Source organism: Parasteatoda tepidariorum, chromosome 3 (genome assembly GCF_043381705.1).
Source record: "Parasteatoda tepidariorum isolate YZ-2023 chromosome 3, CAS_Ptep_4.0, whole genome shotgun sequence".
Lineage (NCBI taxonomy): Eukaryota > Metazoa > Arthropoda > Arachnida > Araneae > Theridiidae > Parasteatoda > Parasteatoda tepidariorum.
Window position 1 is genome coordinate 81668531 of NC_092206.1, and position 14978 is coordinate 81683508.

The window sequence follows — 14978 nt, forward strand, 5'->3', positions numbered from 1 at the left end:
CCCAAAAAAGCACCTTTAAGTACTTTTTACAAATTACATTTCGAAAGTGGTGTCACTGAGTCTGCTGCGAGAATTTCTCAGAACGTGGTTAGCCATGCTGAATAAGCGCTCCATGGGAGCACTAAAAGGTACTGCAGTATTATATTTCACATATAATTTTTTTACGATTGGATATCGATTGGATTTTTTTTTGAAAGCTTACCGAATTTAAGAAAAAAGTAACGATTTCATTCGACATTTCCGTTACAAATACTTGTATTTTTTCCCTAAAAAAGTAACGAAAGTTCAAGTAAAAGTACTAAATTTAAAAAGTAACGAAGTACAAGTAAAAGTACGTACTTTTTACTTGTACCGGCGGTACAAGTAACGAAAGTAAAAGTACTGCTATATATGGTGGGTAACCACTTGGATCAGTCTGCGTAGGGACCGAGGGTGTGCGGTATTGGTCCTCTTAAAATTGCTCTACAGTAAAGTGTTCGACTTCTCGTTCAGGTCGTTGGGCTACCGAAGTGGGGGTGCCATCCTCTCTGAAGAGGATCAAAATTGTGATGGCATGTTTTCGGATCATCCTCGGGGATGTTTCCCGAACCGTCGCCAATAACCCATTATGCAGCTCCAGTGCGACGTAATTGAACGACAACGTTATTAAGAAATTTTGCTTATCGAAAAACATACCGTTTTAAAATCTTTTGCTCTCTACTGTATCTATTAGGAGACATTCTAAATAATTGTATACAGAAATAGTTAAAAGAAAGCTGGGAATTATTTTCAAAATCAGGGATAGGGCTAAATATGGATACTCAAAGTATGTTCCTTCTCGCGTGGAGAGTTTTAGCTACCATCTTCAATTTACCAAGGACGAAATATTTTAATAGAGTAGATAAATGTAGTTTTATTCTAAAAAAAAATATGTTTCAGAAGTAATACTTTCTGATTGCTCCCGAGTTGGAATTGAACACTATGTGAATTATCTTGTTTTATAGTATTAACCAGATGCAAAATGCTGAAAATTTCAACAAAAAAAATTTTAATCATGAATAAATAAATAAATGGATATATAAATAAATAAAAAATAAATAAATAAATAAAAATGCAATGTGCGTATACACGAAGAAAATCATAAGTATAAGTGCAAATAAAATAAACGATCAATGTTTTTACGCTTCGATTCAACATTTCTACAGCATATTGAACGTTTTGTTCAGAAATGCTAACACACATTACAAATAAATTTATTAAACAATGCAATTTGTTAAAAATGCAATAATATAAAGGATGATCTAGTATAGCGGATTTACAGTTGGGAGGCATGTAGGGCATTTCATAATGATTGAGAACAGCTGAGCAACCCAAATTCGGAAATGTTACTGTACGCCACTAGAGGCGTTACCCCTTTATGTCTCCCTGCTTATGTTTTCCCCAGTTCATACGCATTTAAAACTGCACTTTTATTTCTCAAATTAACTTAATTCTGCTTTTTACTTTAATCTTATTGTGGAAAATTGTGTCAAAATAGGCCTATAATTTTTTTTTGGAATTCGGCTGCTATTATGCCATTTCACAAATTAATCGAACATTATTATTATCATTTTTTGTGTATCAGATACTTTTGCTTTGAATTTTTTTTTCTTTAAGAAACAAAAGTGGCTGTTGAATCCATTATCGCTTGTGTATTTTCTTAGCAAGAGTCATGAACCTTAGAAAATCATGATCCTTGATTTTCAGTCCTTACCTTCCAATTTTTTTTTTAAATTAAGTCAATACTTAAAATAATCTAACAGGAAATAATTCATTTCAATGAGAAGGGGAAATAACACTAATTATTTTTCATTAAGATCAATTTTTTAAGAAATCCATTCTTATATCACGAGGAATGCTTGAAGCAATAATTGATCTGACACAAGAACAATAGTTACTTTTATAATAAAAATCTTTTTTGATGTTTTAGCAAATATCACTTATAGGAAATTTGATGACTGAATTAATAAATCATGATCTTGATTTTTTATATTTAAATATCTTGTTACGCATAGCTTGACAAATTTATTTCCTTCTCCAAGTTTTATACGGTTAGTTTCATTTTTAATGGAGAAAATGAAATTTGCTATTGTTTTGGTGTGTTTTGACCTGTTGGTGCAAGTAACCTGTAGGTGTAGGTGTGTTGCACCTGTTGGTAGTAAGTAAATAATATCACGTTTCATGTTTTTTGTTTCCCTCTGTCAAAATTGTCTTTATACTTAAATATAATAGAAAGAAAGTTCTATAGATAGAATTTCAACGTAGATTTCAAATACCGCGAAACTAGACCTGTTGTCTACCCTTGTAAATTCACTACTTGTTTAATTTAATTTCCTTTATCAAAAACAAAGTTTATTCTAAATAAAAAAATAGGTCAAAATCTTTGTAGTCTAACCACTTGTCTATCTTGTGTGTTGGCACACTTGTCTGAGAGAGTTATTGAATGTGATTCTAAATCCTTCATAAGTTGACCCAAAAAAAATCGTTTAGAAAAATTTTATTCTAGTAGTGAGTTCCTTTTATAATCAAAGATTGCTACGCAGTCTAATTTGGTTTGCTTTGCAAAACATGCTTGCTGCTCTCGGTACTTAACTGAGCCGCTAAACACATCATTTGAAATGTGATCTAGCGTAAATCAATCATTAAAATCATTAAAACAAATTCCTCTTTAAGAAATTAAAGTTTTTTATCAATAATAAGTTATTAAAATAAAAAAATTAAGTTGAAGTAAATGGTATGCAATAGAAAAACTTGCAGTAACAAAACTATATGCTTTTAAAAAGCAACATGTATGACAGCACGTCTCCTACTCTTTCTTTCTATGTGAAGCCTTTTATAACTGTTATCAACACTTTTCTCTGCTCTTTCATTATACGTAGAAAGCATAACAGGGCAACTAATATTCATTTTTCAACGAAAATTTTTAAAAATATAGCTATTGAACCAATTGTAATTGAATCGTATAGGTATAAATAAAGGAGACAAAAGTGAAAATGCTAAAATTTTACTATGCAAAAAAGTGAGGTATTGTTTCCTATATATTTTGTCTATGTATATGTATTTTGTTTTTTATGAATAAACTGAAACCTTATACAAGTTGCTACGACTAATAGTTCATAAGTCATTAGGTATTAAGAAAGTACGTAAATTTATAAGTACAATTTTTGGTGTATATTAGCTTACACATCTAACAATTTCATCTAGACATACGAGGTATTATTTGCTATCTACTTTTTAAGCTGAATCGAATAAGAAAGTATGAAAAATAATAATTACTATTTTTGATCTGTGTTAACTTGCACATCTAAGAGTTTCATCTAGACATGTGAGGTGTTATTTGCTATCTACTTTTTAAGCTGAATCGAATAAGAAAGTATGAATAGAAATAATTACTATTTTTGATGTATATTAACAAACACATCTAAAAATTTTATCTAGACATGCGAGGTGTTATTTGCTATCTACTTTTTAAGCTGAATCGAATAAGAAAGTATGAATAATAATAATTACTATTTTTGATCTATGTTAACTTGCACATCTAAGAGTTTTACCTAGACTGCGAGGTATTATTTGTTGTATACTTTTTAAGCATAATCGAATAAGAAAGTATGAAGATTAAAAATTACAATTTTTAAACTTTATAAACTTACACATCTATGAATTTTATTTAGACATGCGAGGTATTATTTGTTATGCACTTTTTAAGCTTAATCCAATAAGAAAGTATGAAGAATAATAATTACAATTTTTGATATATTAACTGCCACATCTAAGAACTTTATGTAGAGATTCGAGGCATTATTTGCAATGTACTTTTTAAAGCTGAATCAAATAAGCTCTAAAGAAATTTAATGGAACTAATAGTCCAAAAAGTTATTAATGTAAATATTTATACAAAATACTATTTTTTAGTTTTTCCTTTTACCTACCTGACATAGCTGTATAGACAAACGAAATTTGGATGATGGGTACTTTTTCTACGCTAAACTGATTAGAACAAAGTCGATATAAAAAAAGTTTAAAAGTTATGACAGTTATAAGAGTTACATGATAAAAAAGTATAATTTTGTACCTATACCTATTTAAGTTTCTGACATTGATTAGACAAATTGACTAGACAAATAGAGTTATTTTCAAAATTATGAATCTTCAAATTCATTTTAAAATAATAAATGGATCTACATTCAAAATTGTAGGTAGTGCCCATATCGGAGTCATTTACCGTAAAGCCTTCAAATTCTCTGAAATATACGAATTAAACTGTCTGTAAACTTTACGTGATTCACTTTATAATTTTAACAACTAGGGTAAGGAAATATTACAAGCAAAAAATTTGTAATCTGATAATTGTTTTCATTCATCACACAATCATATTTTCACAGTTTTTAAAATATCTTTTAAAAGTGATAAAACTTTAAAGAATGCGGCGTTCTCGAAATGAGTTAAGATATTAAGCGATTTTTATCAAAAATTTAGATATTTTTAAATTGCAGGGCAACGCGTGCAAACCTTCTGTCGTAAACCATTAATGCAAAGGTTACGATAGTTCTTTTTTTTCTAGTGGCGTCATATGTGGCCTAGAATTTAACTTCTGCTACACCCATACGTCCCACCCGTTTATGGGGAGCACCCATTCATACATCCATTCATTTATCCATAAATTGTAACTTTGATCTGAACCAGATCAATCTCCAATTCAGTACCCCCAGAGGTATAACTTGTTATGGGAACAGGGATCACTTTGTGATCCAACAAATTTAACGTGCATCAATCACCATTTACTACACTGGGAATCTTCGGCCGACTGGATTCGAACTCTCTTTCTTACGAACGTGAGTCCAGCGCTCTGCCAAACAGGCTGTCTTGCCCTGCTAGTCTTCTAATACACTAATTGGAAATTAAAACCATAATGTATTAGTAGCTGCTATAATTCGCTTAAAATTCAAAATTCCTTCATGAGTTATTTTTCTTTTGTAATCGTCAGGATGCCAGATGTTTTTTTTTATTCTAAGTGAGACTGGTTCAAATTCCAAAGCTTTACTTTTCTATGAAAGAGAAAATGGGCGTATTGAATTTTCTTTCTCAAAATTTTTTTGTACTGTTTTAAATAGGATATTGAATAGTCACTCATAACAATGTAAAATAATATATTTATTGAATATTCACTAACAGTTACAGGTTTAGAACATTTGTTGAAAACTAATTTTAGCAATTTAAATTTTATTTTATAACCAGCGTATAGCAGCCGACTCTATTCTGAGTTTACAACTATCAACGTTCAACTCCTGAAATTCCTGGATCAAGCAATGGAACAAATTAGCCTTCATTGAGAACTTTTTGATGGAAATTACCAGCCTTTGCGTTAAATGGAGAAAAAATGCCCCCCAAAAATCTCCCACGGTTAACCCGACAGCAAGGGGACTCTAATCCATGATCCGTCTACAGTCTGATAAGGCTCTGCTGGGATTCGAACCTGACTCACCTCATTGGGAGGCGAGTGCTCTAACCCCTTAGCCACCACAGTTCTCGCAACTTAAATTATTATTATTATTGTTTTGTTAATGTAGGTAAACTCGTGTCTCCACGTACACCTGCTTGAGCAAATGCACATGCGCAAACAACAACATTCTGATGCCGCCACCTGGTGTAAACGGCGATAGAAGCCAAGTATTGTGAATCCTTATCCGTGAGAGACTTAGATTTTTGGTTTTGGTGATCTGATAACTTGACACAAGTTCCATGCATATATATATTTTTATGGATGCTCCTATGATTATTAATTATTATTATTATTATTGGTCAAGATCTCAGCCTTTTTAACAACTAGGTACAGTTGGGGGGGGGGAAGATATCAATCTGAATAACTATCGTTCTAATGATTGGATTTTCACGTACTAAGTGTCATTCTTAATGTTTCTTGGGGGTGATCTGAAATGTGCAAAATATTTTATGCTAACTATTCATTAAGTTACGAAATCAGACACAAACGTACTTTCTCTGTACTCGTATTTTCTCCCCATAGTTTTATCATGTGAGCGATCCAAAGTTCGGATCCTTTGATGTTAATTGCACTTTTTGCGTTTTTAGTCATATTTTTAAAACTAATTCAGCAAATCAAAAAAAAATTACACACACTTATAAAACTCATTTACCCAAAGATAATTTCAGGTCAAAAATAATTTTAAATAATTATTTACTATTTTTTTTATTTAATTTAATTGTGGATGAAAAAAATTAGAAATATAAGGTATAAATTTTCTTCTACCATATTAAGCTACGTATTTTTCTATTACAAAATCTTAAATTTCTAAAGTTTTTATTAGGTAGAAGACGAGAAAAATTAAACTTAAAAAAATAATTTGGCGACAATGAAGAAATATTTAAGTGGGGAGATTAATATTTAAATGTGGTTAATTTACGAGAAACTTTACTTACGCGCGAGTAGCTTAAAATTTCATTCATATTTTTTCACTAATAACCGATTGCTAATCCTTTTTTTTTAAATTATAAAATACGATGCTTCTTTTTAGTCCTCTAAAAATTTATTCGTAATTTAAAAAGATATTTGAATGAAACATTTTATTGAATAAAAGCATTTTATTCGACGAATGCTACGTTTTATAAAAGCATGTTTCTGATAGAATGTGATTATACATCAGTTTTTTAATTTTATTTTTTAGTTTGTTCTTTCAATAATTGATACAATTTCAATAATATAAAAACGTATGCACAGATTTGGAATAATATGTTTATAAATTTTTTCAATATTTAGTTATAATTATTAATACGAATACGTAGTCAACATTCTTAAGTATCTTTAAATTTCTCAATATATTATACATCATTTTACTCTTAAAATAAATATGTTAATTACCTGTTACAAGTTTTTAAAATTAAATATTGAATGTTGTGGTGAATATAAACATAATAAAATACATCTTCTTAGTTTTGCTGCCACATTTTTAATTTCTTAAGGACCTTACGAACTCTACCTAAAATGAGACTATCGTATCGGGTGTCGGTAGGGATGGTGGGAATCGTAAAATAAGTTTGTAAATAAAGGAATAAAACAAAGAAACTTTAGTAGCCCTATTTGGTGATAAATGTTAGCACTGTGTATATATATATATCAAAATACTTTTAAAATGCCACTTAACATTTGCAAAGTTTTTCAATTTTAGGGAAAAGAAATATCGTGAATTTTATAAGACCTTGTTATTGTGCATAAAAATCGCTTTCTTTTTCAGTTCCTTCAATTTTTTTACTTGATCTTTTTTTCCCTTACCTAAGAGACTCGAACAGAGGTGTTAAAGCAATTAGCCCTACAACTCTTCATAAATTTCTAATAACGTATGTAAATTTGGTTTTAGTAGAAAATTTTCATACAAATGAAGTTAAAACAGCTGTAAAAAGACCAATAATGTCAGATAAAAAGTTCAACGTTCAGATTCTAAAATCTTGTAAAATCATAAATAATTTATAAATCGATTCAAAATTTATTTTCAACGAAGAAAGGAAAACAATCTGTTTCCTTTGCAAAGAAAGCAGCCCCCAAAAAATATTCGCCATGTATATAAATCTTTATTACACCCCAATTTACTACCCAATATTTTCGAAATTTTGTTTACCCCCTAATTTTAAGGGTCAGGATTCCATATATGTAAAATATTATGTATGTTTATTCAGAGAAAGTGCGTTTTTGTATCTGATTTCATAACTTAATTATTAGTTAGCAATAATTAGCACATTTGAGGCCACCCCCAGGAATCATTAAGATTGACACTTAGCTAGTGAAAATTCGAGAACGAAAGTTATTCAAGGTGATATCTTTTCTTTTTTTTTTCTTTCTTTTTTTTTTTTTTTTTTTTTTTTTNTTTTTTTTTTTTTTTTTTTTTTTTTTTTTTTTTTTTTTTTTTTTTTTTTTTTTTTTTTGCCTACTGCACAACTCAATGATTGCATTGATTGTTCACATATTTTACACAAACTAATTAGGGTGCGGGAAAGAATTATAAAATTTGCTTTTTATAAATGAAATAAAAATATGGCTAATAACAAGATATAATGTAATCAATATTCACTAAGAATAAAATTTCATGTTTGGAGAGAAGCGTTCTGTTTAACTTCTTAAAAATCTCTTAATTTTTTTCAAAATTAGTTCATCTTCCTATTATTATGACAAGAAAAAATATTAACTATTTTGCAGAATAAATAAGTAATACCCAAATTAATTTTAATATTATGCCATAATTGATGACGGAAACAATCATATATCTTTATGTTTATGCTTACTCATTATACTTCTCAATTTCAAAGATAAATCTTGTAAATTTTATTTTTTAAATTTTAAATTTGATTTTTTTTTGTAATTTTATATTTGTTTTATCAATTTAATATAAAAAATAAAAAAGAGTTTAATATAAAAAAGTTAATTAAATTTAATAGCTACAGTAATTTTAATGTCATATAAAGAAAAAACTTTTATATAAAATTAGGCACTTGCTACCCAAGAAGAAGATCACTGATACACAGACACCTAAACTATGACCTCAGCACCAGCTGGTTATTTATAAACAAGATGGTGTTTTAATATTCTGGATATTGCTGACTTGGACCCAGCTAAGTTTCTCCACATAAATTAGAACGTTAAGTAACGATGAATTAATTAAATGAACGCCGTATTGTATATCTAATTTGTTAAAATATAATTATTTCTAGTCTACCTCTTGTAGCAAACCTAGATTTATTATTTATTTAAGTATTTTATTGTGACCGTAATTAGTTTTGTTAAAAGGGACACGGGTGTCTTATCAGTGTCAAAGGGTTAAACGATTTGGTAATATACTCATCTGCATACTCACATACTGATACTATTACTTAAATATTTTTTGGGTGATGAAGCTTAAAAGGCTCGACAGGCTAATATTAAAAAAGTGAACAAGTTACCATACTTAAGCCCCACAAAATCAATTCACATCTCATAATTATATTTATCAGGGTTATTAACTAACTGATGTCACCAACATCAGTTAGTTCATCCCATTATATCTCTATCCATGTGGGCAGTCCACCACTCTGCATCCAAAGTTAAATTTAAACACATGGGATATGAATTACTTCACAGGAAATGCTAAGTAAGGTATCTGAAATTACAAAATACATGGTAAGAAATCCTAATTAATGTAATGTCTCGCATAGATTATACCTTGCGTACTATTAGATGACTGCACACAAATCAACCCTATCAAATATAAATAATTGTAAAAAATAGATTTTTGAAAGATTGAATATAAAAATTTCATTTATAATTTAAAAACAGTTTAAATCATATAAATAAATAGCAAAAGTATTAAATAAAACTTGCATATAGTTCAACTGCTGTGATGGGTTAAACCACAAAATATAGAAAGGAGAAGTTCAGCTCTTCGAATACGTCACTAAATTGGGAAACTGCTCGGTGTAATATACTATACCAGAAAAACAACTTACGGGGGAAGAAACGTACTCACAATTAGCAGAGCATCATATGTACCCGGCGCATGCGCATAAGAAGCGAAGTGAGATGCGTCACCTGTGAACTGGTCTTTGGACAACTCTACGTGTATGGTTGGGTACGCTGCCTCCCGCCAAACGCCATTTTATTCTTTCTATCATTTGTTAGCAGATTTAATGAACATGGCGGATGTAAAAGTATTCTCAAAGAAGTATCGTAATGGTACAATAATGTTTAGTACAACAATAAAGAACAAACCAACAATAAATAGAAAGAGAAGACTTTTCTTTCCCTCCCAACCCCAGTGGTGGTTGGGCGGAGTGGAGGGTGCAAAAGCACGTTTCAAGGACCTCGACTGCTGTGTCACTAAATGTTCCTTTTATCTTCGTACACAATGGCCACACTAAGCCATGAGGGACTGATTTACATTATGTTTATGGAAGCTAGCATTCTTCACCGACGTATATTCTTTGGTTAAACCAGTCTGCCTTCGTGGAGGACTTTTTTGATGGAACTAACCCATATTTGCGGTGCATGTAGAGGAAAACCAAGAAAACCTCCCATGGTTTGTCCGATGGCTAGGGACTTTTAACCCATGATCCGTCTACCACTGAGATTTTTTACGCCATCACTGTGGTCAGTGTGAGCTGGATGCAGAATTCATATCGACCAGCTATTACTGGGATTCGAAGCTGTGCCGTCTCATTGGGAGGCGAATGCTCTATCCCCTGAGCCACCATAGCTTTAACAACAATATTTAATTTACTATATCATTTACCTTACTTATTACTAAACCATTTCCATTAAATACAATACTAATTACAATTTATGAGAATAAAATATGCAAAATGATAGTAATTTAGTAACAGCTACTAAACAAAGTTTTAAAAAAAATTGACATTAAGTACAGCAATAATACGTTGGTATTATTTAATATAGTTAAAATCATGTTCTATTTACAAAAATATATGAATACAAATGATGTTCTATTACAAATGATATCTGACCGCAGTTTTTATTATTGATAAATTAGTAATAATAATCGAAGTAATTTTTTCTTATAAAGTAAAGTACAATTCTGAAAACTTAGCATTAATTTTTAGCGCTTGGACTTACAAATATTTGTAAATAAAATACAATCTTTGATTCTGTTAAAATCTAATATATCTTTGGCAGGATATTTTATTTCATCGGTAAGTTATCGATTATTGGGCTACAATGAATTTTTTTTTCTAACTCAAAGTATTTTTGACATAAATCTGACTTTGTTACCGTTTAGTCAATGGAATTTAGTTCTTAAATATAGATATATAATCTCACAATATAACATGTAGGAAGATAATAATAATCAGAAAATTGATATGTAATAAAATACTTAAAAACAAAACACGCATTCAAAATTGAAAATAGAAAAAAAAAATATTAACTTAACTTACCTTAATTTCGCGCACATCGGGAAAATATCAGTTAACAGCAGTTCAAAGCTCACGGTGCAAGATCAGTACCTTCTAGAAGAGAGAAGGCCTCAGCACGAATCAATTTAGTCATCTGACGTAACGAACATAAGCTGTGCAATGGATGAAAAATAAAAAAGACGTCACTACGTTAGGGCTACAAAGCTGTGCTGTGATGGAAAATACGGAAGATGTCATTACGTCTGAATTACTAAAGGAACAAATTGTAACGGTAACCCGTGCCTTGGCCTTCGCTTTTCTAGGAGGTATAGGCAAGATGGGGGCAGGGTTTTTATCAATCGTTTGGTGAGAAGAAAATTCTAGCTAGCCAAACACCCTTTTTATTCAGCCAAATGTACGCGGCTTTGTTACCTGGCAAAAAATGTCCTCTAAAGAGAAAGAATTACCAAAAACTGGATAAGTTATATAAAATTCTGCATAATTTGAGTTGCATATTAGATATTCAATGTTTACTTCTAGCCTTTAATTAATAATTTAACACCCAAATAACGCTAACAATTGCTCACCACTTTTAAGTGTGTGCGTTAATCCAGAACTAAAGAAGTGGGTATTTTTGAATACATAATAATTCATGTTCTTTCTTAATTCTAAAACCAAAACTTAGCGCTCAAAATTCCACTTCGTCAAATCATACCAATATTTATAAGAAATTTCTGATTTTCATACACATGAGTCATACACTGTACTTTCTGATTCATCACTTACTAAAGTTGTATACTGGTCTTTATTATAGACCAGAAAGATGTACATTCTAATTTTTATTTTCAAAAAAAAATTGACTTGCGGTTTACTTTTATCACTCAGGGGAAGCAAAGTTGCAAGTCGAAGATGTAGGGCTGGAAGAAGAAGTAAAAATTGAAGGAGGAGCAGGACCAGAAACAGGGGCATCACAAGGAGGAGCAGAACCAGAGACATGGGCATCACAAGGAGAAGCAGAACCAGAAACAGGGGCATCACGAGGAGGAGCAGAATCAGAGGCATGGCCATCACAAGGCGGAACAGAACCAGAAACAGGGGCATTACAATTAGGAGCACAACCAGAAACAGAGGTATCACAAGGAGGAGGATTAATTAAAGAAGAAAGATTAGCAAACGGAACAACAGTGAGAAGATACAGGACTGAAGAAAGATTAGCAAACGGAACAACAGTGACAAGATACAGGACTGAAACAAAAGGAGTACGTCTAATAAGAACAGGATCAGCATTCAATAGAGGAGCAACATCAGGAGGAAGAGCGGCATTAGGAGGAGGAATAAAAGGCGGATCAACCATAGGGGGAGGTTCAATTGGTGGAAGTTCAATTGGTGGAGGAGGACTAGGATTAGAAGGTGCTACAGCTTCGGGAAGAGCAGCATTAGGAGGAGGAGGAGCAGCATTAGGAGTAGGAATAAAAGGTGGATCAACCATAGGGGGAGGTTTAATTGGTGGAGGAGGGCTAGGATTAAAAGGAGCTACAGCATTGGGAGGAGCAATAGCAGGAGGACTAGGAGCAGGATTAAAAAGTGGGGTAGCATTAGGAGGAGGAGCAGCATTAGGAGGAGGAATAAAAGGTGGATCAACTCTAGGGATAGGTTTAATTGGTGGAGGAGGGCTAGGATTAAAAAGTGCTACAGCATTAGGAGGAGCAATAACAGGAGGACTAGGAGCAGGATTAAAAGGTGGGGTAGCATTAGGAGGAGGGGTAGCATTAGGAGGAGGAGCAGCTTTAGGAGGAGGAGCATCTTTAGGAGGAGGAGCAGCTTTAGGAGGAGGAGCAGCATTAGGAGGAGGAGCAGCATTAGGAGGAGGAGCAGCATTAGCAGGAAGAGCAGCATTAGGAGGAGGAGCAGCATTAGGAGGAGGAGCAGCATTAGGTGGAGGAGCAGCACTAGGAGGGGGAGCAGCATTGGGAGGAGAAATTAAAGGTGGATCAACCATAGGGGTAGGTTTAATTGGTGGAGGAGAGCTGGGATTAAAAGGTGCTACAGCATTGGGAGGAGCATTAACAGGAGGACTAGGAGCTGGATTAAAAGGTGGGGTAGCATTAGGAGGAGGAGCAGCATTAGGAGGAGGAGCAGCATTAGGAGGAGGATTAGCATTAGGAGGGGGAGCAGCATTAAGAGGAGGAATAAAAGGTGGATCAACCATAGGGGGAGGTTTAATTGGTGGAGGAGGGCTGGGATTAAAAGGTGCTACAGCATTGGGAGGAGCATTAACAGGAGGACTAGGAGCTGGATTAAAAGGTGGAAAAGCATTAGGGGGAGGATTAGCATTAGGAGGGGGAGCAGCATTAGGAGGAGGAATAAAAGGTGGATCAACCATAGGGGGAGGTTTAATTGGTGGAGGTGGGCTAGGATTAAGAAATGCTACAGCATTGGGAGGAGCAATAACAGGAGGACTAGGAGCTGGATTAAAAGGTGGGGTAGCATTAGGAGGAGGAGCAGCATTAGGAGGAGGATTAGCATTAGGAGGGGGAGCAGCATTAGGAAGAGGAATAAAAGGTGGATCAACCATAGGGGTAGATTTAATTGGTGGAGGAGGGCTAGGATTAAAAGGTGCTACAGCATTGGGAGGAGCATTAACAGGAGGACTAGGAGCTGGATTAAAAAGTGGGGTAGCAATAGGAGGAGGAGCAGCATTAGGAGGAGGAGCAGCTTTAGGAGGAGGAGCAGCATTAGGAGGAGGAGCAGCATTAGGAGGGGTAGCAGCATTAGTAGGAGGAGCAGCTTTAGGAGGAGGAGCAGCATTAGGAGAAGGAGCAGCATTAGGAGGAGGAGTAGCTTTAGGAGGAGGAGCAGCATTAGGAGGAGGAGCAGCATTAGGAGGAGGAGCAGCATTAGCAGGAGGAGCAGCATTACTAGGAGGAGCAGCATTAGGAGGTGGAGCAGCATTAGGAGGGGGAATAAAAGGTGGATCAACCATAGGGAGAGGTTTAATTGGTGGAGGAGGGCTAGGATTAAAAGGTGCTACAGCATTAGGAGGAGCAATAACAGGAGGACTAGGAGCAGGATTAAAAGGCGAATCAGAATTAGGAGGAGGATTGAAATTTGGAGTACAAGGAGGTGGTTTAAAAGTAGGAGAACTATTAGGAGGGTTAAAAATAGGAGGGCTAGGATTAGGGTTGAAAGGTGGGGCAGCATTAGGAGGAGGTTTGAAAAGTGGAATAACACTAGGAGGAGGATCAACTGGCGGAATATCAATTGGATGAGGATTTAAAGGGTTATGCAGCAGAAAGTTTAAAAAAAATAAGTAAAAGCATAACATAAAATACTCTTCATCTTGTTTGGAAATGCATGGAAAAAGCATCGAAAAGAAATTTTAAAAAGTCTACAAAGATTCAATATTTCAAATTTATCAATAATACGTTCATTTGTTTAGTTCACACCTGTATGAATGTACATATTTTATAAAACGCATTTATTAAAAACAAATTCAAAATTATACAGCTTTTATAATTTTTGTCCTTACAACCTAATTTTTAAGCAATAATCTTTTGTTAACCCGTCATATGGGGAAAAAATTCATTTCCAAAGAATAAATAACTCTCTAAACGCATATCAAAGACATGACTTAAAACGTAATACATGACATGACGTAAACATGATAAACGTAAAAATGCACAGTATATTTTCCTGTTAAATAGTGCGCCTGCAGGCAAGGGAAGAAATGTGATAGAACATCGTTATCACTCATGGCATGACAATGTATGCTTAGACAAGGCCTTCTAAATAGGCCACTCTTACTGGCAGCAAATGTTCTTACAATTTGAAGAAAAAACTGCCCTCCTGCATTAGGTCTTTCTTTTATTCTTATATTTATTGGTTTTGATGAAAATATTTCTTTTAGAGTATTACTGTACTTCATACGTATAATATAGCCAACTTAGTTGAGATGACTGATTTTTACGTAGTCAAACATATCTGGCTCTTTTGAACGTTTACTAAAATTCAGTGTTCCGTCTTTCACGCCTGATGCCATTTTTCTGAATTCCTTCTCAGGATCAATCTTTTTTTGC

At 33.1% G+C, this 14978-nt stretch overlaps 1 protein-coding gene across 1 annotated transcript in view; it reads left to right on the plus strand.

Moving 5' to 3' along the window:
• LOC122269353 (spidroin-1-like) overlaps positions 1-14404 on the plus strand; it is an 18566-nt gene extending 4162 nt beyond the window's left edge. Inside the window, exon 2 of the mRNA XM_071178893.1 lies at positions 11788-14404. Within this exon, the coding sequence (XP_071034994.1) occupies positions 11788-14171 (2384 nt within the window). The 3' untranslated portion in view covers positions 14172-14404. The remainder of the gene's footprint in view (positions 1-11787) is intronic.
• Positions 14405-14978: the final 574 nt, after the last annotated feature.